The following is a 27,336-nucleotide window of genomic DNA, read 5'->3' on the forward strand; positions in this document are numbered from 1 at the left end:
GCACCGCAGCCACCGGAGCCGGAAGCGCGGCAGGCGGGCGGGTGGGCAGCGGTGGGCGCCGCCATGAGCTTCCTCATCGACTCCAGCATCATGTTCACCTCACAGGTACCCACCCCTTCCCCGCCGCTGCGGCGCCGCGCCTCCGGCCAGGAGAAGGGTGAGGGAACGGGGAGGTCCCGCCGCCAGCGGGCTCCCCTCTCCCCGCGCCGTGCCCCTCCACGGGGAGCGCGGGGGCGGGGCCTGGGGCCGCGCGTGCGCAGCTCTCCGCGCGAGGGGCGCGCGGACCCTCAGGGATGGCCGGGCCGGACCGAGCCGGGCCCAACCAAGGCGAGCCGAGCTCCGTTTAAGCTTAAATTTAAGTTTCTCCAGTTGGAACAGACAGGGAAGCTCATCTTGTTGGTCTCCATTGAGTACTTGGTTTGTTCCTGATATTCCTCAACAAGGCCGATCCTAGGCAGCTGGACCAGATGAAGATGAGTTTAGGTGGATCACAGAGGGATCTGATTTAAGCTGCTGAGCTGGCGTGAAAGTTTTGCTCTGTAGTGATGAGGGATGAGCCGAGGAATGGGACCCTTTCCCCTCTCAGCAGCAGGTGCTTGTCTTATATAGACTTCAGTGCACAAGCCTAATTCCTGACAGTTTTCAGGATGGCTTTTGGCTTCAGAAGAGCAATGCCCTCCTACGTGATAATGCTTTGATTTTTGCTCACAACGTCCTTTTTCGCTCTTGGTGGCTTGAACATAGCTCTGGTACTGTTAACAATTCGCCCAGAACAAAAACTCCCACTTTTTTGCTTTGAGTTCTGAGCTCTAACTTATCTAATAGCTTTTCCTTCATTCCTGATGGCAGCTTTGAATCTTCCCATCATCTTCAGCAGTCCCAAGTTAGATGTTCGAGTCGGTGCATGTAATTGTCAAATGCTCAAGATTCTGCTGATCTTAGATGTCACATTCACCTGCTGTGTCTTAGACTGTGATCTTTTACCAAAATGTCTTTCTGTGCTTTTGGCCAGTCCCTGACACAAGGGGAATCTAATCTTCATATGCAATTTTCTGTTATTGTTGTACTTACTTATCTCTTAATCTTTTTCTCTTACTTCTTTTTGAAGAGTTTGTCTCTACCTTTTTCCTCCTTCCCACTGTTACATGTGGAATTACTTTATGTAGATCTCATTGGCTTATCATACTTCTTTAACTTATGACCTCTAGATAGGAGGCTTATGAAATATCTTTGCTTTTTGCTAGCAGCTACTTTAAAGTAGTCCTCTTCAAACAAGTTTTGCCAGCTGTTACAAATCACTCATTCGACTTCATTCCTATTTTAGTTCTTCTTTCAAGGCAGCTGTGTTTGATCTTCTTGCCCAGCATTCCAGGTGTTCCTTGTCTGTAAATCATGTTAGTGTGTTACCCTTGCCGCTGTGGTTACTCCTGACGTGCAGGGAAGTAATCCACAATAATTCCTTTGTTTTTTTGTCTTTGAAAGTTTCCCGTCTCCATGGTAGGGTGGGCAGAAAGCTCTGGCCTTTTCTATGTGTTCTGAGGAGATACACTGACTTTATTCCTTGATGTGTGACATATGCTGAATTTTCTTTGCCTTGGTCAAAGCTTCTTCTGTAAAAAATATTAAGTATTTTCTGAATTCTCTTTTTGCTTGGGTTCTTTTAAATCATTACACTCCTTTTCAGTCTTGTGAGGAATAGATGGGAATACCCATGGAAGGCCTGACAACACAGTCCCCTTTTACTCTCTGAAGACAGGTAATGACAATTTTGGCCACCTTGTTCAATTTGTATTTATTTCATTTAAGTCATCTGCAAAATAGCTGTGATATTAAATTGATCCCTTCAGGAGTGTGAAGAAAGTCAAACAAATTTTGTAATGTTCTTTGACAGCCACTGAAATGCAAAGTGTTACTGGCTTGTTCTGCTTCCTCTACCTTGTCCATGTGGCTTTCTTCAACTCCAGATTGGGGTTTGGGGCATTTAGCACTTCCTTTTCCCCACCTTAGAGATGCTTGTAACACCTTTCACCCACAATGTGTCAGTGTCTAACCAGATGCACTGTAAAGACCTCTACAAAAAATGCACGTGCACTTCTAGTCTACAAGAAACAGCAGGTGTGTTTATAAAATTTACTCATCCCTAGAAGATGCGGTGGACATTCAAGTGTTTGCTTTGCCTCTACTACTGTATTTCCTGTAAAAAACCCCATAGGCTTTAATTCTGTAGATTACAAGAGTGAAGCAAGAATCAACAGTGCAAAGGATTCTGGCAGGCTGAGGAATTCTGAGAATTTAGGAGCACAGAACTCTGTCTTGACTAGATCTTCCTAAAGGCCATAGCCTTTTGTGTGTGCTACACTTGGATATTTAAAATACCATTTTTTCCCTTGGTACTGTGGCAAGTTTTAATCTTTTGTAGGTCTTGGGTACTTTGGCTTAGCTCTTTTCCTTCCATTTGTTTAATTTACAATCAGCAGTGCAGTGGGTTTGTGTTTTGCAAGTTGCAGGATGCAAATGTTAAGTGCTTAATCTCTTCTGCAGGTGCTGTTCTTTGGATTTGGATGGCTCTTCTTCATGAGAAAGCTCTTCAAGGATTATGAGGTGAGAAGGCATCTCTCATTACAAGTCTGTGTCTTAAAAATTACTCCCAATTATAGAAATATTTTTAAAACTGCATTTAGCCTTATTCCTCTCTTTAATCCCTTTTATCTTACCTGCAGTTCCTTTCTTTTTAATTTCCTCTTGTGCTTCTATTTGAAAGACTCCTAGCTATCTGAGGAAATGAGTTTTTCTGTGGCCACTGAAAGTTTCCATACTGGCTACTGTTAAATAAAAAGAAATATGGAGGAGATGCAGGAGTAATAGGAAACTGTTTTGCCTTTTGCCCTAGTAAGCCTACCTTATGTAAAGTGAAATTTTTGAGGCAAAATAAAATCCAGTGATTAACTTTGAACTCAGTGAGATGTGTCCATTGCAGCTACATTAGTTGTGAGGATTGGATGGAATAAAAATGCCATTCTTCTATCTGTAGTGGGCTATGAGATTGTAGTCTAGGTCAGAGATGGCTTAAGTGCAAGCCAAACTCAGACCCCAACAGTTTTTGTGGTGTGGATTTTGTTTTTAAGTCTAAGGTTAATATCGAAGAGCCCTCTTAGCATGAGTTTGCCCTCTGGTTTCCAACAGGCTTTTAGTTTCCTCCTAAGTAGTTAAAGGTCTTGGTGCCTTGCAACAAGAGACCCAGCTGTGGGCCATTGTACCTTGTGATTTGTTTTGCTCACTGAGGGATATCAGGATGCCATTCCAGAAATGTAAATGCCTGATGTCTCTGGATTTTTCTCTGCATTACAGGTGCGGCAGTATGTGGTCCAGGTAATCTTCTCTGTGACTTTTGCCTTCTCTTGTACCATGTTTGAACTCATCATCTTTGAGATTTTGGGAGTGCTGAACAGCAGGTGAGTCTGGGAGCCCACTGGGGACTGGCCTACTTTGTGCTCTACAGCATCTTTAGTCTAACTTCTAAATTAATGGATTAGTCTTGGATTGGGGAAATCATGTGAGAAAACTGTCAATAACTCAATGAAAATGTTTGTGCAGTAACATTTATTTGACTGAGAATGAGACTAGAAGCCATAAGCTTCCAATTTTCCATGGAATTGCTGGTAATGTGGTCTAGGTCCTTAGGGTAAGGCCTTTGACTTTCTCCATTTGTGAAGTCAAAAGAAATGATTTCTTTTATGGGAGTTAAAGCTTCAGATCATGCTAAGGGCACTTTTCAGATGCTAAGCACTATAGAAACTTCAAGCACGAGTTTTTCTGTGGTGGTCAGAGCAGTGAATAAGATGCAAAGCTAATTGTGGAGTGAAAGCTAATCTGTAACAATACAGGGTTTGGGAATCAAAGGTGCATCTTCCCCTGACCATGGGGGAGGACTTCCACATAAAGGGGATGTTAAAAACTGTCTGGGAAAAACTTGGGAAGTCAGTAGGAAAGAGAAGATAGAACAATAACATGTAGAGGCTAAGTTGGGTTTCTTCTTATTCTATCTCATCATACAAGTATAAGACAGCAGTCAGAGGGGTTGAAAGGCAAGAAGTGCAGAACTGATGAAAGGTAATGTTAGTTCTGTATGTTATTAATGTGTGGGGCTGGTAGCCAGAGAGATCACTGACGAGAATGCTTTTATAAGCTTCAGTAAAGGGCTAGACTTCAGTACACATGAAAATGTTTGCCTCTGAATTAGTTAGGAAAAAGTGACAAGGCTCCTTGTAATTTCTTCTTCCCTGAGGATAAAGAGGATATGAGTTGATATTGGGAATGGGGCATGTATTTTTCCATTCAAGTGAAGTGAAAAGTCAGTTCAGCCAAGATGAATCTCACCTGCATTTGACTACTCTCAGTTGGTCAGAGGGAGTATTGTTCATGTTGATTGAGATACATATTTATAAAACCTTGCTTTGCAAAATATTGCAGATGGGACAATTCTCTCTGAAGTGAAACATGCTGAACTATCAACATTAAATATTTTTAGTCTTTTCTATATGAATTAGCTCTTTTTTTGACTCAGCTGTTCATTAGAAAATTAATTGCTACTTAGTTTTGATTTACTGTTCAACTAGATGAGCAGTCACATGAATCATGCTGCAACTGGCATTAGTCAACATAGAAAATACAGTGTTTGATAAAATACCCAGTGTTTATTTTGAAATACACATTCTTGACCTCTGTATTTAAAAATAAAACCATACAAAACCCTAAACCGAACAACTGCCCTAATAAAAACAAAAAAGTCCGGAATATTCTATATGCTAGGCTAATATTATTCAATGCTTGATGTAGTTGAAAAGATTTCACTGACATGCAATTTTCTTTGAGAAATTTGTTGTATTATGATATCGTGCTAATCAGTATTTTGGCTTTATTTCAGCTCTCGATATTTTCACTGGAAGCTGAACCTGTGTGTCATTTTGCTCATCCTGGTCTTCATGGTGCCCTTCTATATTGGTTACTTTGTTGTGAGCAATATCAGATTATGTGAGTACTTGGTTTGTGGCAGGGGAGTTGCTAATTTGAGACAAAGAATACAAATGAGAAATAATTCTGGTCACTGTCTTCATAGCTCCCTCCTTCCCCTGGCTTTGTCTGGCTAGATAACTTCCCTTTGGAACTTCATGCTTTAGCATGAACCATTCATTGAACAGTCAGGAAATGCTTTACATGACCCCAGCAAGTGCTGCTTTTCTTCACAGGTTTCAACAAAGTTGAGCACTTCAGAGTAGTGTTACTGGGATTTGTTCCTTTGCAATTTTAAGCTTGCAGCCAAACTCTGCAACCCTTGGCAAGGCTATGTTGTTCTGCTAGGGGGCAAAAGAAATGAGGCAGAGAAGCTCAATACATCACTCATGAAGCAGAAAAGCTCAATAAATTACTTTTGCTTTTTTTACTTCTACTGTCTGGATGAGGCCTCTTCTATGGGCTAATGGACACCTAACCCTTGGGCTGTTGATATTTGTCGCTCTTTTGTGTGAAGCTTAGGCACATAGGTTGGGAATATTAAATGTGTGGTTTTGCCATGAAGATGAAGTATTTAGGAGTCATGTTCAAGGTCACACAAGAAGCAAGCAGTGAAGTGGTCCCACAATGGGAAAAAGGCCAAGTGTGTCCCTGCAGGAGCTCTCACAAGTGGTGGTCTCTCAACTGGCTGCATCTGTGGGAGGTGACGGGGTGCACACTGCAAGCTGTAGCTCTGTCAGGTGACACCTGCTTTGGCCACCTGTGCTCAAAGTAGCATTTAGATCAATGTAGAAATTTTGCAAGCTATAAAAAGCTCTAAAGGAAGAACCTATTTTAAACACTCCCTTTTTCCTCTCCATTAGTGCACAGACAGAAACTCCTTTTTGCATGTGTTGTGTGGTTGACCTTCATGTATTTCTTCTGGAAGTTGGGGGATCCATTTCCTATCCTCAGCCCAAAACATGGTGAGTTTCATTTTCTTGCTGATTTCTTCCCCCCTGCCCAAATAGGCTTTGTTACTTCACTTTTACCTTGGACCTATAATGATCTCAGATCTGCAGTTGGGACTGTGGAAAGTAGTTCCTGCAACTGAGGGTCTGCTCTGCTTTGAAATCTGTAATATGAAGGTAGTCAGACTGACAAAAAGGCATGGATACACCTGGATTATTTTCATTAGTGTTCTTTCAGTACCACAGGAAAACTTGAATGAAGTGCGTCCTAACTGAACCTAGGCTATGTAAGGACATGATGTACTTTTGAGGACACAGAAGCTTTAGCTCCACAAAAAGTTGATCACAATTTTTATTTACTTATTTCTTTCTATTGTGGAGACTAAACCTTGTTTATTTAAGAAGCAGCTGAACAATCACTTCTTCATCTGACATTTTTTCAGTCAGATTTTTCTTTCTTGTGGCTTCAATCAGATGAGTTTAGCATGAGTGGCTATCCAGTTGACAAAACACAGCTTTGTGCCTAAACACCAGAGCTGCCCAGGCTGTAGCCTGGCAGTTGTGCTGGCTTTGGTACAGATTCCTGCTCTGCCTGAGCCCAGAGGCTGTGCAGTTGCACGGGACTGGAGTGTGAATTGGTAAGTCCTGCTGGATGCCAGAGCTATTTGTGTGCAGAATTAGCTTGGGTATCTGTTGCGGTCATGGAACCAAGAGTATTTACAGTGTGAAGATACTGTGTGCACTCAGGATAGTTTGGGTCCAACAGAATTTGTTAGCATGTGCCTGGCTGTGCTGAATCCTTGAGGCACCTCAGTGTGCTGAAGGATTAGAACCAGATTGTTACCTGTGTTTCCTGTGTAACTTATATTTGCCTTATATTTTCCCTGCACTGGAAAATTGCTTGTATATTGTGCCCAACATGTGAAATTCAGTCTGTTTCACTGAAATTGATGAATATGTCTGTCTGCATACACAATGCTCAGCTTAGTCCTTCTGTTCTGTAGGAAGCTGCATGACTCTGTACTCATATGAGAAGTTGAAGGATATCGACTGCTGTAGGTTCTGCTCACCCTTTCATCTGTGATCCTGAAAGTTTCCTAAGAGAAAATGTGTGTTTGTGTTTTGTAATTGTGTCATTTGCCTCTGCAATGTAGCAGCTTATGTATAGTGCAGATCCCTCTGCCCAGTGTTCCATGGCCAAGAAAAAGTTGTATCCACTGTGAGCTGCAGAAGGTGTGTGAGTTGGCAGAATGGAATAACCCAGTGGGAGCTTAGCTGTGGGGTTTGGGTAATCCTTCTCAGGTCACCAAAAGGTTCTGGGAGGCTGTGTAACACCTGCAGATTTCCAGAACAGGTAGTAGGGTGTTTTCTGTTTTTAATTGTACTTTACAGGGTGTGATACTTCCACTTAAGAGTTGTAGAGTGCCTTCTCCTATCGGGTATAGACATATGGTTAAAGCAGTGGATTCTACATGTTTATTCCCTGCTGTGTTTTTGGGGTGCTGTGTCCTGCATGTACGGACAAGGCTGCTGTGGGTTTCATCAGGGAGTGGTGACCTAGCTGAGGCAGGTGGGGATGGGGATGGCAGTGTCCTGCAGCAGGGAAGTGCACCCTTGATCAAGGGCTCCGCTGGTCTGCAGCTTATTTAAGAGACCTGGGTTTGGGAGCTCGTAGTGGAAGGAGGGTTATGCTTGATGACACACCAGTATTTTAATAAAGCTCTTACCTTTATGTGAGTTGATGGAACTTTCATTCAGTTTATGTGACCTGATCACAAGAGGGTTGCTGTGAGTTTCACGGGAAAGCATTGCTCCAACCAGTGGAATGTCATGTCATTTTGAAGGCACCTCTGTTTTAAGTGCTGCAGTCTGACTGTGTGGGGCAAAAGGCCAGTGTATTGTAGCACATTCTGTAGCTCCTGTAAATCTCTGTGCAGCTGCACATGACTGGGTGTCTCAGTTTCCCTTTGTGAAGTCTTTTTGCCTTGTTTTCATCATTTATTCCACTTCTCTGAAGCATGAAATGTGGCTTGGCGCTCGGCCATCTCAGCTTTGCAATCGTGTAAGCTCCAAATGTGCTGTGTGTGGCAGCTGCTCTGTAACCAGCTCCCTAAAAAGTGAGTGGTGTTTACTACACGTGGCATTGTGTCCTGGGAAGACAGGTTGAGGTCTGTGTGTAAGAATAAATATAGCTTCAGTGCTTGGTGATGATTACAGCACAGGCTTGATGTTCGTGTTGAGTAACATGTTAGAGTCCACTTGGTGCTCAGGTAAAGACCTTGTTGGTGGTCACCTCAACAAAGTGTTTGTGTCAACCAGATGAATACTGAACAGCCAGGAGCAGCTTAAGCTTCCCAACTCCACTGTCCTACAAGCACAACTTGTATCTGATCTGGAGGGATCACTTCTAATGACACTTGACAGGCTAGGGGTTCCTCTCTATGGTTCAGACATTTTTAGTCCAGTTTGCCAGGACTGACTGGTTTGGTAATAATTGCGGAAGTGTCTTTATGGAAGACACTCTTTTATAAGTGCCTGGTGGATGGTCTGTATTCCCATCTCAGCAAAAGGCAAACATTTTATTAGTTTGGAACCAAAATATTGACATTTAGTCCTCTCCACATATCCATATATCTGTCTTAAGTTTCTTCACAGCTGGAGTTCCCCGTCCCCGTTTCTAAGCGTGGTAATGTGATTTCTGAGGGAGACGTCCTACCCCTTTCTTTTCCTAGTCCCTGTCTGTCCTTCCTGTTACCTGGGGTCATTGCAATGGGAAGGCAGTCAGATTAATTAAGCAGCTCTGTGTTGTGTTAGGAGGGCACCAAGTGTGGAGCAGAATGAAGAGAGCAAGGTTGCTGATGCCATGTTTTTCCCTCCCTCAGGAATCCTGTCTATAGAACAGCTCATCAGCCGCGTTGGTGTGATTGGGGTGACACTCATGGCTTTGCTGTCAGGATTTGGGGCTGTCAACTGTCCATACACTTACATGTCCTACTTTCTCAGGTAACTGCAGCCTTGTGAAATACTTGCCCAGTTTTTTGAGATTATTTTTCTGTTTTTCCTGTGGCGTTGTTTCAAGTTTTTTGTTACTCTTTTTCTGAATCTAGCTATTGTCATGTCTGCGTGCTAGAACCATTTCCACTGCTGATGCATATTCTCCTTACACAGGCTTTTCTCTTTGTCTCATGGGCGTGTGCACATCTCCTCTGAAATGGGGTAGCAGGCCTAATTGGGGGTCTTTATTTTGCAGGAATGTGACAGATGCAGATATTCTGGCTCTGGAGCGACGGCTCCTTCAGACTATGGACATGATTGTTAGCAAGAAAAAAAGGTGAGAGGGCAACATTAGCATGAAATCGTTTGCCTCAAAGATTTTCAGTCAGTATGGTATAAGATGGTTCTTGAAGTAGTATAAGATGGTTTTTCAAATCTGAATTGGGTTGAGCTGTGTGGTGTTCTGTTCTGGCCTGATACATGACTGTTTTTAACACTAAGTAGTGCCCTTTGTGACTGCAGTGGCACAGATTAGGCTTCCAAGACCATGTGTCGCTCTGCTGGCTGCGTAACTGATCTGTAGGATGGGCACCTTTCTCTCCTGCTTAGTCAGTGACCCTTAGGCCACTGCAGCTGGCTCTTACTGGTGGTTTCAGGACAGAAAGTGGTTTGTACATAGGGTGGATCCTGGTCAAAGCTGAAGTAGGGTAGTGAGGTGGTGTGGACACATCTATATTCTTGCAAATAGCAAGGTTTATTTTGGTTAAATTTTGCAGAATTGCAAAACATTGGTGATGTAGATATACTGTACTACACACAAGTGTGCTCTCAGAATTCTGCTGGTGTTGGTTTAGCTTATTCCATGTACCCCAAGCTAAAAAAACTGCTTTCAGAAACAATGTAATTTGATTTACACTGAGAAGATTTTTGTCTGCTGTTACAAATCATATATTTCATGTCTTGCTAATAGTGCAGAATAAATCCAGTCACTGGAGTCACTTCAAAGGTTTGACTGTCTGACACTGAATTCTCACAGCAGTCTCCCCAACTTTACCTTTTGTGTCCTAATGTTTCAATGGAACCTTTTAACGTAGCTTTTAGATAGTCTAACCTTGCTAAGTTTATCACCATGTATGTATCTGCTGATCAGTATTAGCTGATGGAAGTGTAGTTAAAGCATAACCTCCTTCCCCTTTGAAAATGTTAAGTGGTCAACAACGGTAAACTCTGTATTTGTGGTCATGTGTGAGATGGTAAGTAGTGAGAGAATTTAATTACTCAGGTTTAATTGGCTGGAAGCATACTAAAAGACTGTCATTGGAGTTAAAAGATACTGTGTAGTGCTGTTTCTGAGTCTGCTCTTTTGTTTTGTACAGTGTTTTTGGACCTCTGGTCCAGGAAGAGTGATATTGGGGTAAAAGTAAGGATGCCAGAGGCTTGTAACTAGCTAGCACTTTCTTGCCTTCCTACGGCCAGGATATCTTCTGAATATAGCAACTTCCTAACCATTATGAAGAGCCACGTATTAATCACTTGGGAATTATAATGAAACTCATGTATATGTTTAAAAAAGCCCAACAAAAAACCCAAAACAAACTGCAAAACTAGGTAGTCTCAGAACTGTGCAAGAAATAGCAGAAGCTTGAGTTCTGTAGATTTTGTTCTCTTTTTTGCTTTGACAGGGAGCACTGGCTTGCATGATTGGACTATTTGTTCATATAAAGCAGAATTTGAAAAGTATGATATGTATCAGTCCAAATGCAATCCAAATAATTGGCAGAACAGGTGGGAATAGCAGTATTTTCCGGTGTAGGGTAAATGCTACAGTTCCATAATATTGGTAGTTCAGAACTTACCTGTGAGTGCAAGAGTTATAAGGCAATAGAACATAAAGCTTTTTGTTTTCTTTGCTGATCCTGACATTTCTTCTCATGCCAGCCCTGATTGATGCTGACTTCCTAGTCAGTAGGAGATAGTTGGTGAAGGTTGTTTGCCCTGATGTTTTTTGCACAGGAATCATTTTTCTCTCCTTCCTGAACACAATCAAGTAAGGCCTTAAGGAAACTCAGCTCTAAAGCTGTCAGATTCTTTATACTCATCCTTGCAGGTGTGACATAACTAAGCCTCAGGTTTGAAATGCCAGCATTCTGTGATGACATTGCTTCATTTGGATCATGAAAGAGTCAGATCAACTGATGTGACACACAAATATCACATAACATCATTACCAATCTACATGAACAGAGTTTTGTGGGGTTTGCCTGTGGATCCTTTCTGTGAGGTCTCCAGAACTGGCCTCTGTGTGGATACAGAGATCCCTCTCTCCTCTCAAAAGAACAGATTTGCCTTTGTGTATCTATAGCCTTGTGCTTCACCTGGACATTGCTGCATTTTTGCTGCAATGCTGTGGATCATTTGGCATGGACCACGTGAATTTGTGTACTGTGAAGAAAGCAAGGATTAAAAATGCATTTCTTACATTTGGCAGCTATCAGGATTCCAAGGTCTCTCTAGTCTGTGGCCATATATGCTTTTATGTGTATGTGGGGTGCCCCAAGGGTGTTTCTTTTGCTGATTTGAATGGAATGATTTTTAAAATTTTTTTTCTATTACACTGTTTATTAACAACCTTGAATAGGGCTCGGTGCCAAATGTAGCAATGCTGGCTGCAGCTACAAGAAAGGGACTGAACCCCACAGAATTGTGGATCATCCTGAAAATCCTGTGAAAAGTTTTCAGCTTAGGAATGGATAACTTGCTCACAAATTTCAGTGGGGAGAAATGTGAGGGAACGAGACCGGAAGCCAACACTGCTCGTGGGGATTATGCCGTGGTGCGCATGGGAGTGTGAGGGACGGTACACAGCTGCTGCTGGAGTGTTGGAATTAACTTCAGGAGTCACATTCACATTGCCTGAAGCATCCAGTGGTTCAGTCCAAGAATGGATTTGTGTGTTTCTGCTCCATAGCAGCTTGTCATGCAGCCCAGCAGTGAGTGACAGCATATCAGAGGGTGCTCTGCACACCACCCAGAGCTCATAGCTCCATGGAAAAGGCGGATGTGCAGCGATAAAGAAGAGGTGTCCAAGGGGAGAGAGGAGCATGAAAAGTTCTGAGCTTGAGATAACGCAGCTGTGTGTTTGAGGAAAGGAAAGCACCTAATCATATGGCTGAAAAATCCATTTGAATTCTTATTTTTAACTGGGTTTAAACCCCTTTAGGATTGAAACAGGATCCTGAGTGAAAGGCTTGGGAAGTGTCTCATTCAATCGCACTTGATTTGGTCTGGGCTCTACTCCACAGCTAATCAGGATAATTTTATGTAACGAGGTTGATGTTTAGGGCAAGAAAAAAGGGTCATTGTTTTCAGTGAATTTAGTTTAACAGCATCTTCGAAGAAACTGGTGGATTTGTTTTATTTTTTCTTGTTTTGATTTTTCATAAAAATATTTTATTCCTAAGGACTTGTGTTTTCTGTTCTTTCAGGATAGCAGTGGCTCACAGGACAATGTTCCAGAGAGGAGAAGTGCATAACAGACCCACTGGCTTCTGGGGAATGATAAAAAGTGTTACAACATCTGTTCCTGGCAGTGAAAGTATCCTTCATCTGCATGCTGGCACCTGCCTTGGGAGGTGGATCCAGCTTTCTTTGTTTTGAAAGGTAAAATGTTAGTTGGGACAGTTACAAAGCATTTGTGTTTCAACACGTTTCAAGCCTAACATCTCCTGGGAAGTTTGTTCTCCAGCACCATCTGACCTTTTGCCCAGGCTTGGGCATGGTTTTACTGTGACACAGGCAGAAGTTGTATGTTTCTGCCCTGCTCTATAAATGTACAGCAGATCAGGGGACAGACATGCACACTTGTCACAGAATCATAGAATGGTTTGGGTTAGAAGGGACCCTAAAGATCACCCAGTTTCAATCTTCCCTATAGAAGGGATCTGTTGGGAATTACAAGGGTCTGTACTTCCCTTAACAGAGTTGCTTACCAACGATTTCTGTCAGATCACTTGAAGTGTGCATTTTGCATGTTTAAGGCTGAGGACTCTTCTTCCTCTCCTTTCCCACTAGCTGCTAAAATCAGAATTTGGCTATTTGACAGACTCTTCATAGTAATCACTAATCTCTTGGAGCAGGTACTCAGCAGTTTTGTTTATGAAAATGATCTGGGATGGCATATTGTGAGATGCACTTCAGTGGCAAGGGACACTGATCAAAGTGGAGCAGCAGTTTTTGAGAGCTCTGGTTCTATTCTGTGATGTGTTTCCCAGGCAGAGAAATAAAGAGTTGGTTGCATGACTGCCTAAATACTGTGTCCTGCCTACCTCCTTAAACTGGAGTAGTGTTCACCATGTACATCCTGGAGATTTCTCTGGTGCTGTATTAGTGAGGAGCATGAAGATTGAGTGAAAAAGTTGATCAGGATCAAAGAAGAGACCAAACCATTAGATGTGGCCCTTGGGCTGAAGGTGGGGAATGTTTTGTTTTTAATTAAGAATTTTTGGTGTGTTCTAGCCTTGACTATGCTGGTTTGCCAGATCTGTCCCTTATCCAGCAAGAAGTGGATGCCCTGGAAGAATTGAGTCGGCAGCTTTTCCTGGAAACTGCTGACTTGCATGCAACAAAGGTATATAGCAAATAACTGCCCAGATGGATGTTGGGAGGTCAGAATAGTTTGAAAGAGAACATCTGTTATGAGAAATTGAAACCCGTTCAGTAGGTAGATGGTGAATTGTTGTAATGCAGTGGAGTGAGGATCTGTTTCTTTAGCTTTGGGGCTGGATTACAGTTCCCTTTCAGTTCAGATCCATCCTTGAGTTTGCCCCACTGGCCCCATAACCATTCACAAGCTTACGAATTAACAATCACGAGTTGAGAAACATTTGAATTAAAAGATACAGAAAGGTGGGGCTGTGTTTGCTACTGTTGGTGCTCCATTACAATTTATATTGTGGGTAATTGTGGAAATGATGTATTTTTCTATGTTCTACTCCCTCTCTTGTCTTTTTGTATTTCCAGGAGAGAATAGAGTACTCCAAAACTTTCCAGGGAAAATACTTTAACTTTTTGGGTTATTTTTTCTCCATCTATTGTGTCTGGAAAATCTTCATGGTATGTAAATATTTTATTGCATTTTTTGTGGTATGCAAATATCATACCCTGCATAGATTATGCTATGCATGCAGTTCATCAAGTTACACTCTAGTTTCATTAAAATGCAGAAATTCTGAAAGAAACTGGCCCTTGGTTGAAATAAAGCTCTGGGTCTGTTTTTTTTCTATACAGCCTTAGACCAGTAATTCTTACGTGGATGTGTTCTGTGCCTTCTTAGACAATCTGACTGCCCCCTGCCCTTTCCTTGATGGTACAATAGAAGAGTCATGCATGAGCCTCACATGTGAGAGTGCGAAATGCTTTTGCCTTTTTGCTTGAATGTAAATCCATCTCTCTTTCAGGCAACCATCAATATTGTATTTGACCGTGTGGGGAAGACTGATCCAGTCACAAGAGGAATTGAGATCACTGTAAATTACCTGGGAATCCAGTTTGATGTGAGCCTTTATTAATTCTTACAGCCTTTTCAGCAATTCATATCTTATCTAAATAAAACCATCCTGCTGCTAGGGAGAAAGTGATAGACCCTGAGAATGTGGCTTTGACTTTTGACTTAGTGGGAGGAAGGGAAAATATGCAGTGAACGTTGCTTTCACACTGATTTTATGCTGAGGTGGTGATGTGGTCTTGCCAGAGAGGCAGTGATTTGTGTGTTTTGTTTTGAAGAAATGGAAGCACTTTAGACAACCTGCTTAGATTAATACATTCAGCTACAGAGTAATTTTGATTGCTTATGCAAATGGTTGTTCTGTCGTTTACACTTCTGAAACATATCCCTGTTTTGGGGTATGTTTCAAAATGGGTTCTTTGTGATTGGTATAAACTAAATATCCTTCTCTTGTGTTTGGAGTAAACAGTTGCTAATACATTTGTGAAAATGTCTGTTATATAAAGCTGTCTACAATGGATATCTGTATAGTTAGGAAGGACAAAGACCCTGAAGAATTGACAGCTATACAATGTGGTGTAAATGAGGTTACAGTTTTAACTGTGTTCTTCTTGTTGATACAGGTCAAATTCTGGTCTCAGCACATTTCCTTTATTCTTGTTGGAATAATCATTGTTACCTCTATTAGAGGGTTGTTAATCACACTTACAAAGGTAAGAACTGGGTCTCTTTAAGTGGTTTTACAAAGAGAAATTCACTATGAGATGTTTACCTTTAGATGGAACAAATACTGTCTTAAACTTTCAATATGCATTTATGTTTAAATGTCTGAATAGAAATTCTTGCAAGAGGGAGGAAGGTAGGAAAAATACCTTTGTAGGATATTTCCCCTCTCAGTCTCTGTCAGGAAGGGATCTAGATGTTAAATAAGATGCTAAATGTAAGCAAGGGTTCAAAATGATGCTGTAGCCAAGGCTTATTAGTAAGGTTGATAAGATGGTGATTAAAAGCATTTGGATTACTTAATTTAAGATGCTGGTACTACTGAAAGGCATTGACTCAACAGACATGTGACTCATTGACTTGACCTGGCCTTTGGTACCTATGTTTAAACTTGTCTGTATTGTTTTGTGATTTTTACCACAAGGTGCAACTGCCTGGGGGAGATTGAGGTTTCAGACTAGGGTTTATGAAATTTTATGAAAGGTTTATGAAAGCCTTGAGGTTTATGAAAGTAGGCTACAGGTAGCCCTCTAGAATGTTTTGATTAGTTTTTTTGGATGAAAAGGTATTGAATGGTATGTACCTTTCGCGCTGTCCTAAGGCACATCAGAATTACCTAACTGCTTATTTCTAATGTTTTTGGTTTTTTTTTTTTTCCCTAGTTCTTCTATGCCATTTCCAGCAGCAAGTCCTCCAATGTTATTGTTCTGCTGTTAGCACAGATCATGGTGAGTATGGAGAGCCGTGGGCACACCCTGTGTGTATTTGTGCATGCAGACCTGTTTGTGTGTGTATAAACACATACCAATATCTTTGTGTGCTGCCCCCTGTTAGGCTCAGAGCCTGTGGTGAAGCAGTAACTGCTGTCCCTGTTCTAACTTCCAGGGAATGTACTTTGTGTCATCAGTGCTCCTGATCCGCATGAGCATGCCTCCGGAGTACCGCACCATTATTACAGAAGTCCTGGGAGAGCTCCAGTTCAACTTCTATCACCGTTGGTTTGATGTGATATTCCTAGTTAGTGCCTTGTCCAGTATCCTCTTTCTCTATTTAGCACACAAACAAGCCCCAGAAAAGCATATGGCCCTCTGAGGCAGAACTGCAGCCATGCATTGCTCTCTGTCCGGTCAGCTGCACTGCTGCAACGCCTGTGGATTGCAGAACTCGGACAGATAGGACTGTTCTGTGTGTTCTGGCAGTGTATCTGCAAAACTCGGAGAGACAGGACTGCTCTGTGTGTTTTGGCTCTTCGAACCTCCACACATGTCATCATCAAGCTCTGTGGCTCATTTTGTTCAGTGCCACAGCTGGAAGGGACGGGGGTGTGCGTATTGAACTTGAAACAGTTCATTGCCAAGTAATAAAAGCAATCGTGGGCATACCACTATCCAGGGGCATCAGAACTTGTGTGGTAGGCTGGCTGAGGGAACACCTCCTACTGTTGGAACAACATCTTCATAGAAGGCACCAAGAAATGTGATTTTTCTTTTGAAAATCAACTCGTAATTGGGATTTGGAGGATGGCAATTCTGGAATTGAATGTTTTGAGTCTGTGGAATTAAATAAGCTTTTGTAATGTGCAAGCATCACAGTTGTTTTTTGTCAGTCCCAAAGATTTGGCTGGATTTGAGCTAGATAGAAGGTGGTTAGGATTTGCTGTCTGGCAGAAGTGGAGTGGAGAGAACTTCATTTCTGTATGCAGTGTGTGCTAGTGTGTATCACTAGTACCTACCGTCCTTAGCAGCTGGAGATTGGCTTTCTCTTACCGAGTGTCAGCTTTTCTTTTCTCTCCCTGTGTCAGTGGAACTGAGGTTTTGGGTTCCTATCTAGAGTTCAGTGTAAAGTCAAAGACCACTGCCATGCCTTGTTTACATTGTATGTTACAAATTTTATTTGTGTGACTTAAACCTGTAGGTTCCCATGGCCACTCTCTGAGGCTTTGTTTGTTTTATAATTGTTCTGGGACATAAATTGTAGGTGGTGAGAGTAAGACCTGGAGGGGGGAAAATAACCATTCTAAACAATTTATTTCTGTATTGTCTTTGGTGTACAGCAAGGAGGCAAAGTATACAGCACCAGTATTACAGACCCATTTATGCTGCATTCAAGACAACGTGGTGGTGACTTGGGGTTAGACAAATGTGCATGACTGAATTACATACAGTATTCTAATCCAGAGCTGTATGCAGAGGAGAGAGAATAGTGATTAAACATCTTGGGATGTGAATTACAAAGTTAACTTAATGTTTGGAAGAAATTTCTGCAGTGTTAGGAGGAAAAAGGATCGTAATGCACAGAGTACCTGGCTTATGCCATTTCACAGCAGCTGTACTGCTGTAAGCAAAGAGATGCCACAGAGATGGAGTTGATGGACTTGGATTAGTGGGAGAGCTGCCTTTCCTGGGATATGGTGAGAAATCAATTGCTCTTTGTTAAGAGCTTATCTATAACAGGCTAAGATGCTTAAAAATCTATAAAACATTGCCAGCTTCTGCTGCAGGACACTAAATTATAAAGTTGCAGTTCTTTAAGCCTTTTCAGGAGTGAGTGACTGAGTGCCCACTTCGCGAGGCAGAAAGCCAGTGGAGCACAGTTGCAGAGTGTTAAACAGGTGCAAGTTACACCGAAGTGTTTATTGCAGCAAGAGTTTGCGTTCCTTTATGGTTTTGGTACTCCTTGGAGCAGCCAAGTTCTGAGAGGTGGAATAGCAAAGAAGAACTGAAGAAAAGATTGGGAAGGTTTCTTTTTTGTTGTTGGCATAGTTTTGTCTCCTCACAACTTAGTGTCATCACTGTTGTCACCGTCAGCTCTTGTGGAGGCAGCTGATAGGGAGGAGGAGGATGAGTCTGCCTGCAGAGGAGTAACAAATACGTTGTGATTATTTTGAGTTTGTAAACACGTTTGATAGTCTGCACTGTTACAGACTCCTATTTTCATCTGCAGTAGTCGCACACTTGGTAGAATGAACCAACAAATACAGTTTTTGTTGTTCAAGGGCTTTTCTGGTTAAGTACAATTTGAGAGAAATTTGTTCAATAGAGGGTTCCTATTGTTGAATTCCCTTATCTGCTCAATTTGAACACAAAAGTAGTGGTAACTTCTGCAAAATGCACTGTGGGGACTAAGAAATTATTGAAAAAACTTGCAGACAAGGCTAACGAAAAATAAATGAGAAACAGTATTGGTCTTAACTTGTCTGTCTCTTTTGTGTGATCAGAAAATACATATTTTAATATCTTAGGCTGACCATACAGAGGGTTAAAAGTGTTTCAGAAAGTAATACCTTCCTGCTTTTCTGACTTTAGTCATGCTTCAGATTCTTTCTAGTGGCACGAAATAAAATAATTTCAAATTAGCACATTGTCTAGAAAGTGTCATCATGACCTATCAGTTGCTGTTCCTTCTCCAAAATGATCCATTTTGAAATATTTAATGTGGTTTCCATAAACATTGTTTATGTTTTTGGTGTATTTAAGCACTTTTCCCTGCACTTCCACAATAGTATTGCCTGTTTCCCATCATCATTAGGGATTACTGTATTTGGATTATCTTGTTCCATAAAATCTCTTGTACGTGCATTCTTTGTGTGATTTAATCTTGCATTAAAGATACTCATCTGTATTAGTGTGGGGAAAAGAAGAGTTGTTTGTGATAATCAGCAGCTTTTCTTTAAGTAACTTGTAAAAATCCAAGCTTAAGTTAACAGTCCTAGCTCTGGAAAACATACTACCTGAAAAAAAAGTTCTTTTCCTATTCCTTGTGTGATCCCTCAGCATCTGCCTGATGCAGGATTACTCACCCTTTCCCTTGGCTCAGGTGAGTTCCTCTCTGGCTCTGATGGGTGGTTTTCTGTGTAAGCAGGAGGCTCAGAAGTGTCTGAATCTGCCATGGAGGCTGTGATGGGAATGTTTTGGCCTTGGAAATACCTGTAAGCATCTCTGCTGCACACCAGCAGCGTCAGTCTGTCCCCACTGCTCTGGATCATTGCCACCACTTTGTCATAGGATTCGTTGGTCACATTCACTCCGTTCACTTCCACCAAGAAGTCGTTGTTTTCCACACCTGCTCTGTCAGCTGGGCCCTGGCTTTGTACCTGCAGAGGGGAGTTCAGAGCAGCATATTGGCATTAAACTTGGAAAGATGCATTAACAGCTGAGGGTTAGCTTTCCCTAGAGGATGGTGGTATAAGCTTGGGGAAGGGGAGATTTGTGGGGCAGGAAGGAATTAGGACAGGCAATGGGCCCAGATGTAATAAACATGGAACCCATCAGTTCGAGGTTTTAAGATGCATCTTGATCTTCGTCTTGATCTTGATAGACTTAACATTATAGGAATGTGGCATGGTAGAACCATAAAGACAGGTAGAAAAACAGTTTTCTAACTACTTGCAGGTCTCTGTCCAGTAACTTCAAAGTTTAATACAGTTCACAGATCCCTTAGTAATGAGTGGAACCCCTCCTCTCAAGAAAGCTGAAGCTGCAGATGTAATTTGGGACAGCAGGAGTTTGGCTTTTACCGGCTGTGGAATTCAGAGAAGGTGGATCAAAGTAGGGCAAAGGTGTCTCTCCTATAATTAAGCTGTTCTACAGTAAAAACCAATTCTGTCTAAAATACTAGTTTTAGTGTGTGAGACTCATGACTAAAAGCATAAATTATGCAAAAGCTGAATTCTCCTTCCCTCTAAATAACTAACAGCATGAGGAATATTTTCTGCTACTCCTTTTTTGTCTTGGGCCAACAGTGTCAATCTGACTGAAACAATTCTAGCTCTTATCTGAGAGCATTGGAGAAGAGACTTTTGTGGCTTTTCTTGTATTTGTTTGCAGGATGGAAGGGAGGAAACTGTCCAACAAACTACTTGAGCTTCTCCTTGCTCCTCATTCTTTATTAGTACCTCGTTGATGAACAATCCAGGCTTGTTCTTGATCATGTTTAAGCTGAAGCCAAATCCGTTAGGTCCTTTCACCATGCTGCAGATCCTTGGCTTGTGGTTCACTTTCTGCTCAGTGTGGAACTCCAATCTTTCCTCCGTTTTAGCTGGAGTTGGATCCTGTGCTTTGTAGTAGTATGAGAAAGGGGAAATTTGAGCCTGAAAAAAGTAACAAAACGATGTTAATATAAAAACTTCTGTTGTGAAATCTGTTTCAGGCTCTCACACTCAACATACTTTGAAACTTTGTTAGTGACTCAGACTTGAGCTGCAGTGAAGAACTCTTCCCTATTAATTTCTGGCTGAGTGGAAAACTACTGTGTTGATCTGTGTGAGAAGGAAATTTTGTTCTTCATAAATGGTTACACAGCCATGTAGCTCTGAATTTCCTCTCTTAACAGCAGACCTTAACCTTTCTTGTCACATGTTTGAATTTAGAATTGTTGCAATGGTATGTAAAAAATCAGGAAGAGGCCAAAGATTTGGGTGTTTAGTGACTTTCTGTACAAGTGTAAATAGAGTTGCTAAAGTACAGGGGTATCTTCGACATTTCCTGTAAGTTGAAAAAGTATCAGAGCATATTGGCTGTTTCATTGTGATAAATTATCTATTCCTAGCAGTAGTTTGCATTTTCTTACCAGTTTATACATGCTGTCAGTTTCCTTATCCACCACCAACAGGGAGGTTTTTGCCTCGGACTGCTTAATTTTTCCCACTACGCTTTCATGATCCAGCCCATCCACTCGCTCACCATTGACAGCCACTAAGATGTCATTGTCCTTGAGACCTGCCACAGCTGCTGGGCTTCCAGAATTAACATCTTTGATTATGTGGTCTAAGATAAGAAGGGGAGAAAGATGGACGTGAAGGCAGAGCTTGGTAAGTTTAAAGACTTTAAAATGCATGGCAGAGGCAAATGGTCGGAATTGCACTTCAGGTTGAGGCTGTTTTCCCTGAGGATTTCTCCTAGATGGTCAGTAAGAAGCCAAAGGGAATGAGGGCTTCAAACATCATATAGGAAGAAATGGCACAGCAAATGTCATGGTCTGTGTGTTAACTTGGTTCTTACCACCAGTGTTTTGTTCCATCCGTAGATAAAATCCATAACCACTTTTTCCCTTCTGGATCTCAATAAGTCGTGGTTTGAGGGGAAGCAACCTTAGGCTGGCGCTCTCTTTGCTCAGTGCCATCCTCTGGCTTTTGAAATAGCGGTCTGTTTCTTCATTTGAAAGTAGAAGCATAACATGATTTTCAGACTTCTTTACCTGTGACAGCACATGTACAGTCTCAGATGTCACCCCTTCAACAGCTCATGGGAATTGCAGATACTTTGGTAACTGGTGCACTGATACATAGCAGGGGCTGGGTGCTGTTAGTCTAGGCCATGCTACTATAAACTGATTTTTTTCCTTATCCCCCCCCCCCCCACCCCCCACCCCATCAGAAATTTGGGCCATGACAAAATCAGGGGCATGTAATACATGAGGAAATTATCCATATTTCATACTGTGTTCCTGACCTATAGGGAATTATCTGTGGAGGGCCATGGAGGTGGCATACAGTGCTGTAGAATCCAGTGAGCCTCTGTAGACAGTACTTGGTTATTCTAGGTGTGGAACTCTACGGTATAGACTTATTGTGCCATCTGTGCCACTGTTTTAGATGACAGTGACAGGAGTCAAGTTTCTGTCGCTCTTGGTCCTCTTCTGTTTCCCTGGATTACTGATTCTGAGGTGGGGTTTTTTTCTGTCTGTTCAGCTTCTCCCAAGTCCATCCTTCTCTTAGTCCTTTCTACTCTAATGGATACCTTTTTTTATCCATCTTAACCAGTGTCACATTGCTGCTGGTGTTGCAGTAGCTCAAACAAAACACAGGTGTTGCATGATTCCATAGTTAGCTGTGTGCGCTGAGTGCTCCTGGAATGCTGGAGTCTCATGGCTCTCTGAAACCTCTTCAGCTCCAGCTGTGCTTCAGCAGTGCCGAGAGCAGAAAGCTGGAAGCCTCATTAACAGTGTTCTTTGCAGCCAGTTAGTGGAATTACTTGCACAGTAATTTTCATTAGTTTTGGACTTCTTAACAGGAGAAAGGGACTACTGTCTAAAATCATGAATCTTCCCTGCTCCATGCTGTGTCATCAGAGGCTTCCCTCTTCCTGCCCTGGAAACCACATTTGATGACTTGCCCTCCTGCCATTAGGAGCATTTCCAGGACTTCTAGGAAATGAATTTATTTAATAGGGTTCCTGGCAGCAGTATACTTGTGTTATTTAAAATTCTTTGGCCTGTCTTGATGGCAGTGTTCATTTGAGAGGCAGCTCAAGAGGCTGCTTGATAACAGCACCAATGCAGAGGGCTATGCTGATGTGTTGATGGTACATGAACAGCAGCTCCCAAGATTTACTGTGAAGTGCTTAAATCAGCCAACCTGGCCTCCTCAGTAACCCTGATAGGTTGCTGTGAAAGTAGGCCAGAATAGAAGATGAATCAATACCTTTTCCACCACTTCCTCGTGTGTGTCATTTTCCACATTTTTTCCATTGATTTCAATCAGGCGATCGTTATTTTGGACACCAGCCTTTGCAGCTGCTCCTTGTGATGAAAGCTCTACTATGAACAACCCCTTCTGTCCTAAAATGAATGAAAACTCATTACACAGGGTAAATCACTGCAATAGACCTGAATTTAGTGGTTAAGGAAACTCAGCATTGATGTCCTCAGAGACTCTTGGCCTCTGCTTGGATGCAGATTACAGGAGCACCACAAACCTTCCGCACAGCCACTGCTCTGTCTCTTACTCTGTCCTGGAAAAATCCCTTCAGTGGTGGAGGGAGATATTTGTTCACTATCTGCAGCTCAAATTGTTATTTCCCTACCAGGAGCGCAAAGGGGCTGATTACCACAGCTGAAAGGGATTTGATTCCTGCTCCCTCCCATCCTGCTCTCCCCCCATCATTTTGAAGAGAGAATCTGCTTTTACTGTTGTTTTATACATTTCATAATTTCCTGTGTTTGGAAGGCTTCTGTGTTTGGTCCTTCAATTATATTACATTCCAAAATACCTCTTAGAGGGCTCTTTAGAGGTGATTCCCTATTCTGTTGACTGGCCTTGAAAGAAAGGCATATATGGAAAAGGTTCAAAATCCTTTTCTTTCTAAATGAATTAACTTACAAATGAGGGAAAGTGTTTCTTACAGCTGTCTAGAACCTCATGTGCTGATTCCTGAGTTGATTTTGTGGAATGGAACAGGACTTAACATAGCACATTGAGTGTATATCTGGTGTTTGAGCAGGGACTGTAAATTTGGTTAAGTGGGCTTAAAAACCGAACAGAAAAAAGCTTATTATTTTTCTCTCTCTTTTTTTCATCTGTTTTCCACCCCATGAGAATCATGGCCCTCAGAAAACCTTGTGCTGCATGTGCTGTACAGAAATGTACTGGAGATGGATCTGAACTCATCTTGCTGCTTCTCACTTTCTTTCTATTAGCCAGAACAGTTTGTGTGTCACCATTGGCCCTCACGTGTTAACTGTGGTCACCTGTGTCCCTGCTGCTAAATATATATGTATCTATACATCTATATATTTATGTAATTATATACATACATCTATCCAGTTTCTTCTCTCCCGGCTCTCACCTTCTGTGCTTTTCAGAGAGAAGCCGTAGCCTGTCTCCTCCTTCACCAGGTAGCAGAGCCGGGGCTGTGGAACTGCAGCAGTTCCTCTGTTGCCCATGGAGGGTTGGCACTGCTGCTCCTGCTGTTGTCCTGTTGATGCCTTTTGACCCAGCTCTTCCAAGTTCACTCCCTCCTTTTGTGCCTTTTCATAGGATGCGTCATCCAGAACAAGGAGCACAACGGAATTCCCACTGTTTTTGATGATCTCCACCACCTGTAATGCACAGGGGGAAATGGCAAGCAGGTGCTTGAGTGATGGAGCTAAAAGCTCTCCCCAGGGAAAGCTGCACTGTCCACTGTCTTTGTTGTCTCACTCCCCTGCTCATGCACTAGGGAGGCACCCCACAGACATTTCATGCCCATGGTGGGTAATGAATGATGCAGGGGGATACTCAGAGCAGTTGACTCTGCTCTTGGATTTCCTAGCCATAAAAACTGGAAGAAAAAGCTTCACGCAGCAGCCGTGGGCCTGGGTGATGGGGGCATGGTGTGGATCCCAGACTGAACAGAGATGTACCTGTGCATGTTCCTCCTTGTCCACGAAGACACCATTAACCCTGAGGACCCTGTCTCCATCCTTCAGGCCAGCCCCTTCGGCTGGGCTGCTGTGTTTCACGTTCCGGATGATGTGCCCTGCGGTGTCCTTTTCAATACGCAGGAAGAAGCCGTAGTTCTTTTGGGGCTTCTTGCTCACTTTACACTCTCGGGGCTGCAGAGCAGAACTCATCTCTACCAGACAGGATGGAAAGGTACCTATGAGTAAAAGCAGTAACCTTGCCTAGGGTGTATTCCCTCTGATTACACGTTGAAAGGGTTTTCTACATAATTCTTGGAGTGGTTTTTTTTTTGGTGTGGAGTTTTGGGGTTTTTTTTTGGCCCCAGAAAATCCAGCGGTGCAAAGTTGAATTTAGTTAACAGGGCTAGGGAAAAGAAACCAAACCCTTTTCCCAGACCCTCCTTGCTTATTTTGTCTCTGTATCTCAAATGAAGCTAAGCAAAATGCAGAACTCAAATAAGAAAAGTGCCTGTGAAAAACATAGTAAAAACTGAGGAGTGGGTGTAATACCAGGATTAAGTCTTACAGAGGAAATGAAGTTTTGGGAAAGGGGATTGTAACTAGAGTGAAAGGATTGTTCCCCTCCCTTTGACACTTGGGAGACCACGTGTAAGCACTGTCCCCAGTTTTGATGTCCCTAAGTAATTGACATATTGGAGCTAGTTTGCAGAGGGGATTTACGTTCTGAAGCATGTATTTAAGGAGGCTGAGAGAGCTGGATTTGTTCAGTCTTGGGAAGACAAAGTAAAGGGAAGATCTTATTGGTATCTTCCTACTGCCTAACTGGATTGTGTAGAGAACACAGCCAGATTCTTCCTGGAAATTAACAGTGGGAGGATGAGAGGCAACACAGGCTGCAGCAAGGGAAATTCCAACCAGACATCCATAAGGACAGCTTTTCCTCTTTGGGGCAGTCAGACAGTACTAGAAGTACCCAGAGAGGCTGCGAAATCTCTGTCCTGGGAGATACCTGGACTGAGCCCTGAGGAACCTGATCTAAGCTAGCCCTGTTTTCTATGGGACATTGCACCAGGCAACCTCTAAAAGTCCCTTCCTACCTAAACTGCTCTGTGATGTAATGAAATTCTGTTTTGGGTGAAGCATGTCATACAGGAATACCCCATATGGAAGGTAAATAGTGGGTGTGATCAGGGAACATATCCCAGGATAGTTGTCCTGCCAAAGATCCATGAAGATGGGGGAATGAGACAAATGAAGACAAATTCCTCCAGTTGGAAAATCCAGGTAATTAGCAACCTTGGTTTATATTTTACTGGAAAGATATTTTTTTTTCTGTCTCTTTACTGACAGAAGTCAGTTCTTTAGATCTCCTGGCAGTCAAATCCTTCTGTGATAGCAACTCACTGCAGAGCCACTGCTGTGGCCAACCATGCTGCAGATTTTTTGCTATGGAAGCTGAAGCTGCGTTGTTGAGGTCACTTGGGCAGCACACAGAACAGCATGGATGTGTGGTGTGGGTTTGGCACAGATGTCACTGGAGCTGGAGAATACAGGAATTTCAGCTGGCAAGGATATGAAGCCTGCAGATCATGATTCACCTGTACTCCTTGGTCAGATGCCTGGAGCTTTTTTGAGTCTCTGTATTGCACTGAGATTCTCTAATAAAGGGGTGAACTGCCCTGTTTGAACATTGTTTAGAACACATCAGATTGTATCAACTGCAAGTACAATTCAAAGCAGTTTTTCTTGACAAACACTGGGGATCTGTGCTAATTCCAGGAATTAACATGCAAAACCAGTGCCACACACACAGCTAAGAAACAGTAGGCTTTTATGGGAAAAATTATTTCTTCATATTTAGAAGTGGAGGGAAGGTTACAATGCACTGCATACTACTTTTTCTAATCTATCAGAGCTTTACATGCAACATGATTTGTATTGCAAAAGAGGAGTTTTCTAAGGGAGGAGGGATTAGGAAAAAAGGAATTTCTTACCTGTATATCTATGTAGAGCAGCCTTCACAGGAGTTCTCTTTTGCTGTTCCTCCTGTGGCTGTACGTATAAGTAAGGCTGAACTTTGATTGGGCAAAGGTTGATTTAAAAGATGATTTATTTAACCAAGTTTCACTGAATGTGTGATACCTTGATAGGCTGTCTTGTCCTTGTGGGCAGAAGTGCTAATCACATGCATTTCTCAGCAACTTTGCGTTTTGTCCTGCAGATATTATACTCAAAAACTCAGTCAAGGAGGTCATCTGAGGCAAGCCTGACCTTTGCTCTGGGCAAGAGCTTCTCCTGCTCTGAGAAATGTCTTAAAGGGAGCATGTTTGGATTGTGCTGGATTGACCTGGGCCCGGAGCATTTGACTGCAGGTTAGGAGGTTACTGGTTAAAATCTGTATGCCCTGTGTTGGATAAAAAAAAAAAAAAAAAAAGACTGTGTCAGGTTAACCTTGGCCAGCAGCCAGATGCCACTTTCACCCCATTCCTCTACAGAACATGGGGAGAAAACAGGATGAAAACACTTGAAGAATTCAAGATAAGGACCATAAATGGGAGAGATGCAATGAAAAAATGGGTTTGTGATTGAGGAGTGGGTCCTGACTGATGAGGCCATCACACATGTGAAACATGCACTGCAATCAAGTGACCCATGTAGGTGAAGTCTCCCTGGAACAGGTGGAGGGAGGTGTCTGTGATATCAACATAGTGAGGCATGGCAAACTGGCCAGGCTGCATGTGCACTGGGAAAGGCCGTGTGGGTTGCTCTGCCTTGGGAAAAGGAAAGCGCCTTTGTGGGATTGACTTTGCTCAGGGACCCAGGTGCACATGGTGCAGGAGAAAGTGGAAATCTGCTGTGTACCTCAAGGAGATTTATCCCTGGGGGAAAATAATCCATTATTTGACTTGTGTGGGGTAGGAAGGAGTACAGAAGGAATCATCTGAACCAACAGAGAATGAGCCTCACAAGGAGCCGTGTGAGGGCACTGCTGACCCACCACAAGTGCTCTTTGTGCTCAACAATCCAACGTGGTGC

At 42.5% G+C, this 27,336-nt stretch overlaps 3 protein-coding genes across 7 annotated transcripts in view; 2 read left to right on the forward strand and 1 right to left on the reverse strand.

Moving 5' to 3' along the window:
* GPR89B (G protein-coupled receptor 89B) lies at window positions 1-18,801 on the forward strand. 5 transcript variants are annotated; one of them, XM_032096678.1, is made up of 14 exons: window positions 1-105; window positions 2,542-2,601; window positions 3,349-3,452; window positions 4,925-5,031; window positions 5,874-5,975; window positions 8,843-8,963; window positions 9,211-9,291; window positions 12,440-12,549; window positions 13,484-13,581; window positions 13,974-14,066; window positions 14,411-14,506; window positions 15,081-15,170; window positions 15,843-15,908; window positions 16,066-18,801. In XM_032096678.1, the coding sequence occupies exons 1-14, from the start codon at window positions 64-66 to the stop codon at window positions 16,270-16,272; spliced, it is 1,377 nt and encodes a 458-aa protein (XP_031952569.1). In that variant the 5' UTR covers window positions 1-63; the 3' UTR covers window positions 16,273-18,801. The 5 variants fall into 5 exon arrangements, with proteins under 5 accessions (XP_031952569.1, XP_031952609.1, XP_031952579.1 ...); XM_032096718.1 differs by having other exon boundaries at window positions 16,015-16,106; XM_032096688.1 differs by having other exon boundaries at window positions 2-105; window positions 13,493-13,581.
* PDZK1 (PDZ domain containing 1) lies at window positions 17,615-27,181 on the reverse strand. Its single transcript, XM_032096764.1, has 9 exons — window positions 26,295-27,181; window positions 24,301-24,512; window positions 23,745-23,997; window positions 22,601-22,737; window positions 21,180-21,375; window positions 20,749-20,945; window positions 20,075-20,269; window positions 18,980-19,273; window positions 17,615-18,030 (listed from the first exon to the last, which is right to left on the reverse strand). The coding sequence occupies exons 2-9, from the start codon at window positions 24,508-24,510 to the stop codon at window positions 17,953-17,955; spliced, it is 1,560 nt and encodes a 519-aa protein (XP_031952655.1). The 5' UTR covers window positions 24,511-24,512; window positions 26,295-27,181; the 3' UTR covers window positions 17,615-17,952.
* The window catches only part of LOC116438102 (cell surface glycoprotein CD200 receptor 1-B-like), a 33,430-nt gene continuing 26,984 nt past the window's right edge, over window positions 20,891-27,336 (forward strand). The window contains exon 1 of the mRNA XM_032096733.1: window positions 20,891-20,989. The gene's annotated coding sequence lies outside the window, so the exon portion shown is untranslated. The remainder of the gene's footprint in view (window positions 20,990-27,336) is intronic.

This window comes from Corvus moneduloides, chromosome 2, assembly GCF_009650955.1.
Source record: "Corvus moneduloides isolate bCorMon1 chromosome 2, bCorMon1.pri, whole genome shotgun sequence".
NCBI lineage: Eukaryota > Metazoa > Chordata > Aves > Passeriformes > Corvidae > Corvus > Corvus moneduloides.

What these genes read in the sequence shown, in the direction of transcription:
- GPR89B (XM_032096678.1), top strand. Translation starts at nt 64, where the DNA reads ATGAGCTTCCTCATCGACTCCAGCATCATGTTCACCTCACAG. An exon ending in AGCTCTTCAAGGATTATGAG is followed by an intron (nt 2,602 to 3,348) that starts GTGAGAAGGCAT and finishes TCTGCATTACAG; the next exon opens with GTGCGGCAGTATGTGGTCCA. An exon ending in GTGTCTGGAAAATCTTCATG is followed by an intron (nt 14,067 to 14,410) that starts GTATGTAAATAT and finishes TCTCTCTTTCAG; the next exon opens with GCAACCATCAATATTGTATT.
- PDZK1 (XM_032096764.1), bottom strand. Translation starts at nt 24,510, where the DNA reads ATGAGTTCTGCTCTGCAGCCCCGAGAGTGTAAAGTGAGCAAGAAGCCC. An exon ending in CTCTCTGAAAAGCACAGAAG is followed by an intron (nt 22,738 to 23,744) that starts GTGAGAGCCGGG and finishes CATTCATTTTAG; the next exon opens with GACAGAAGGGGTTGTTCATA. An exon ending in CACCTGAGCCAAGGGAAAGG is followed by an intron (nt 18,031 to 18,979) that starts GTGAGTAATCCT and finishes ACTCCTCTGCAG; the next exon opens with GCAGACTCATCCTCCTCCTC.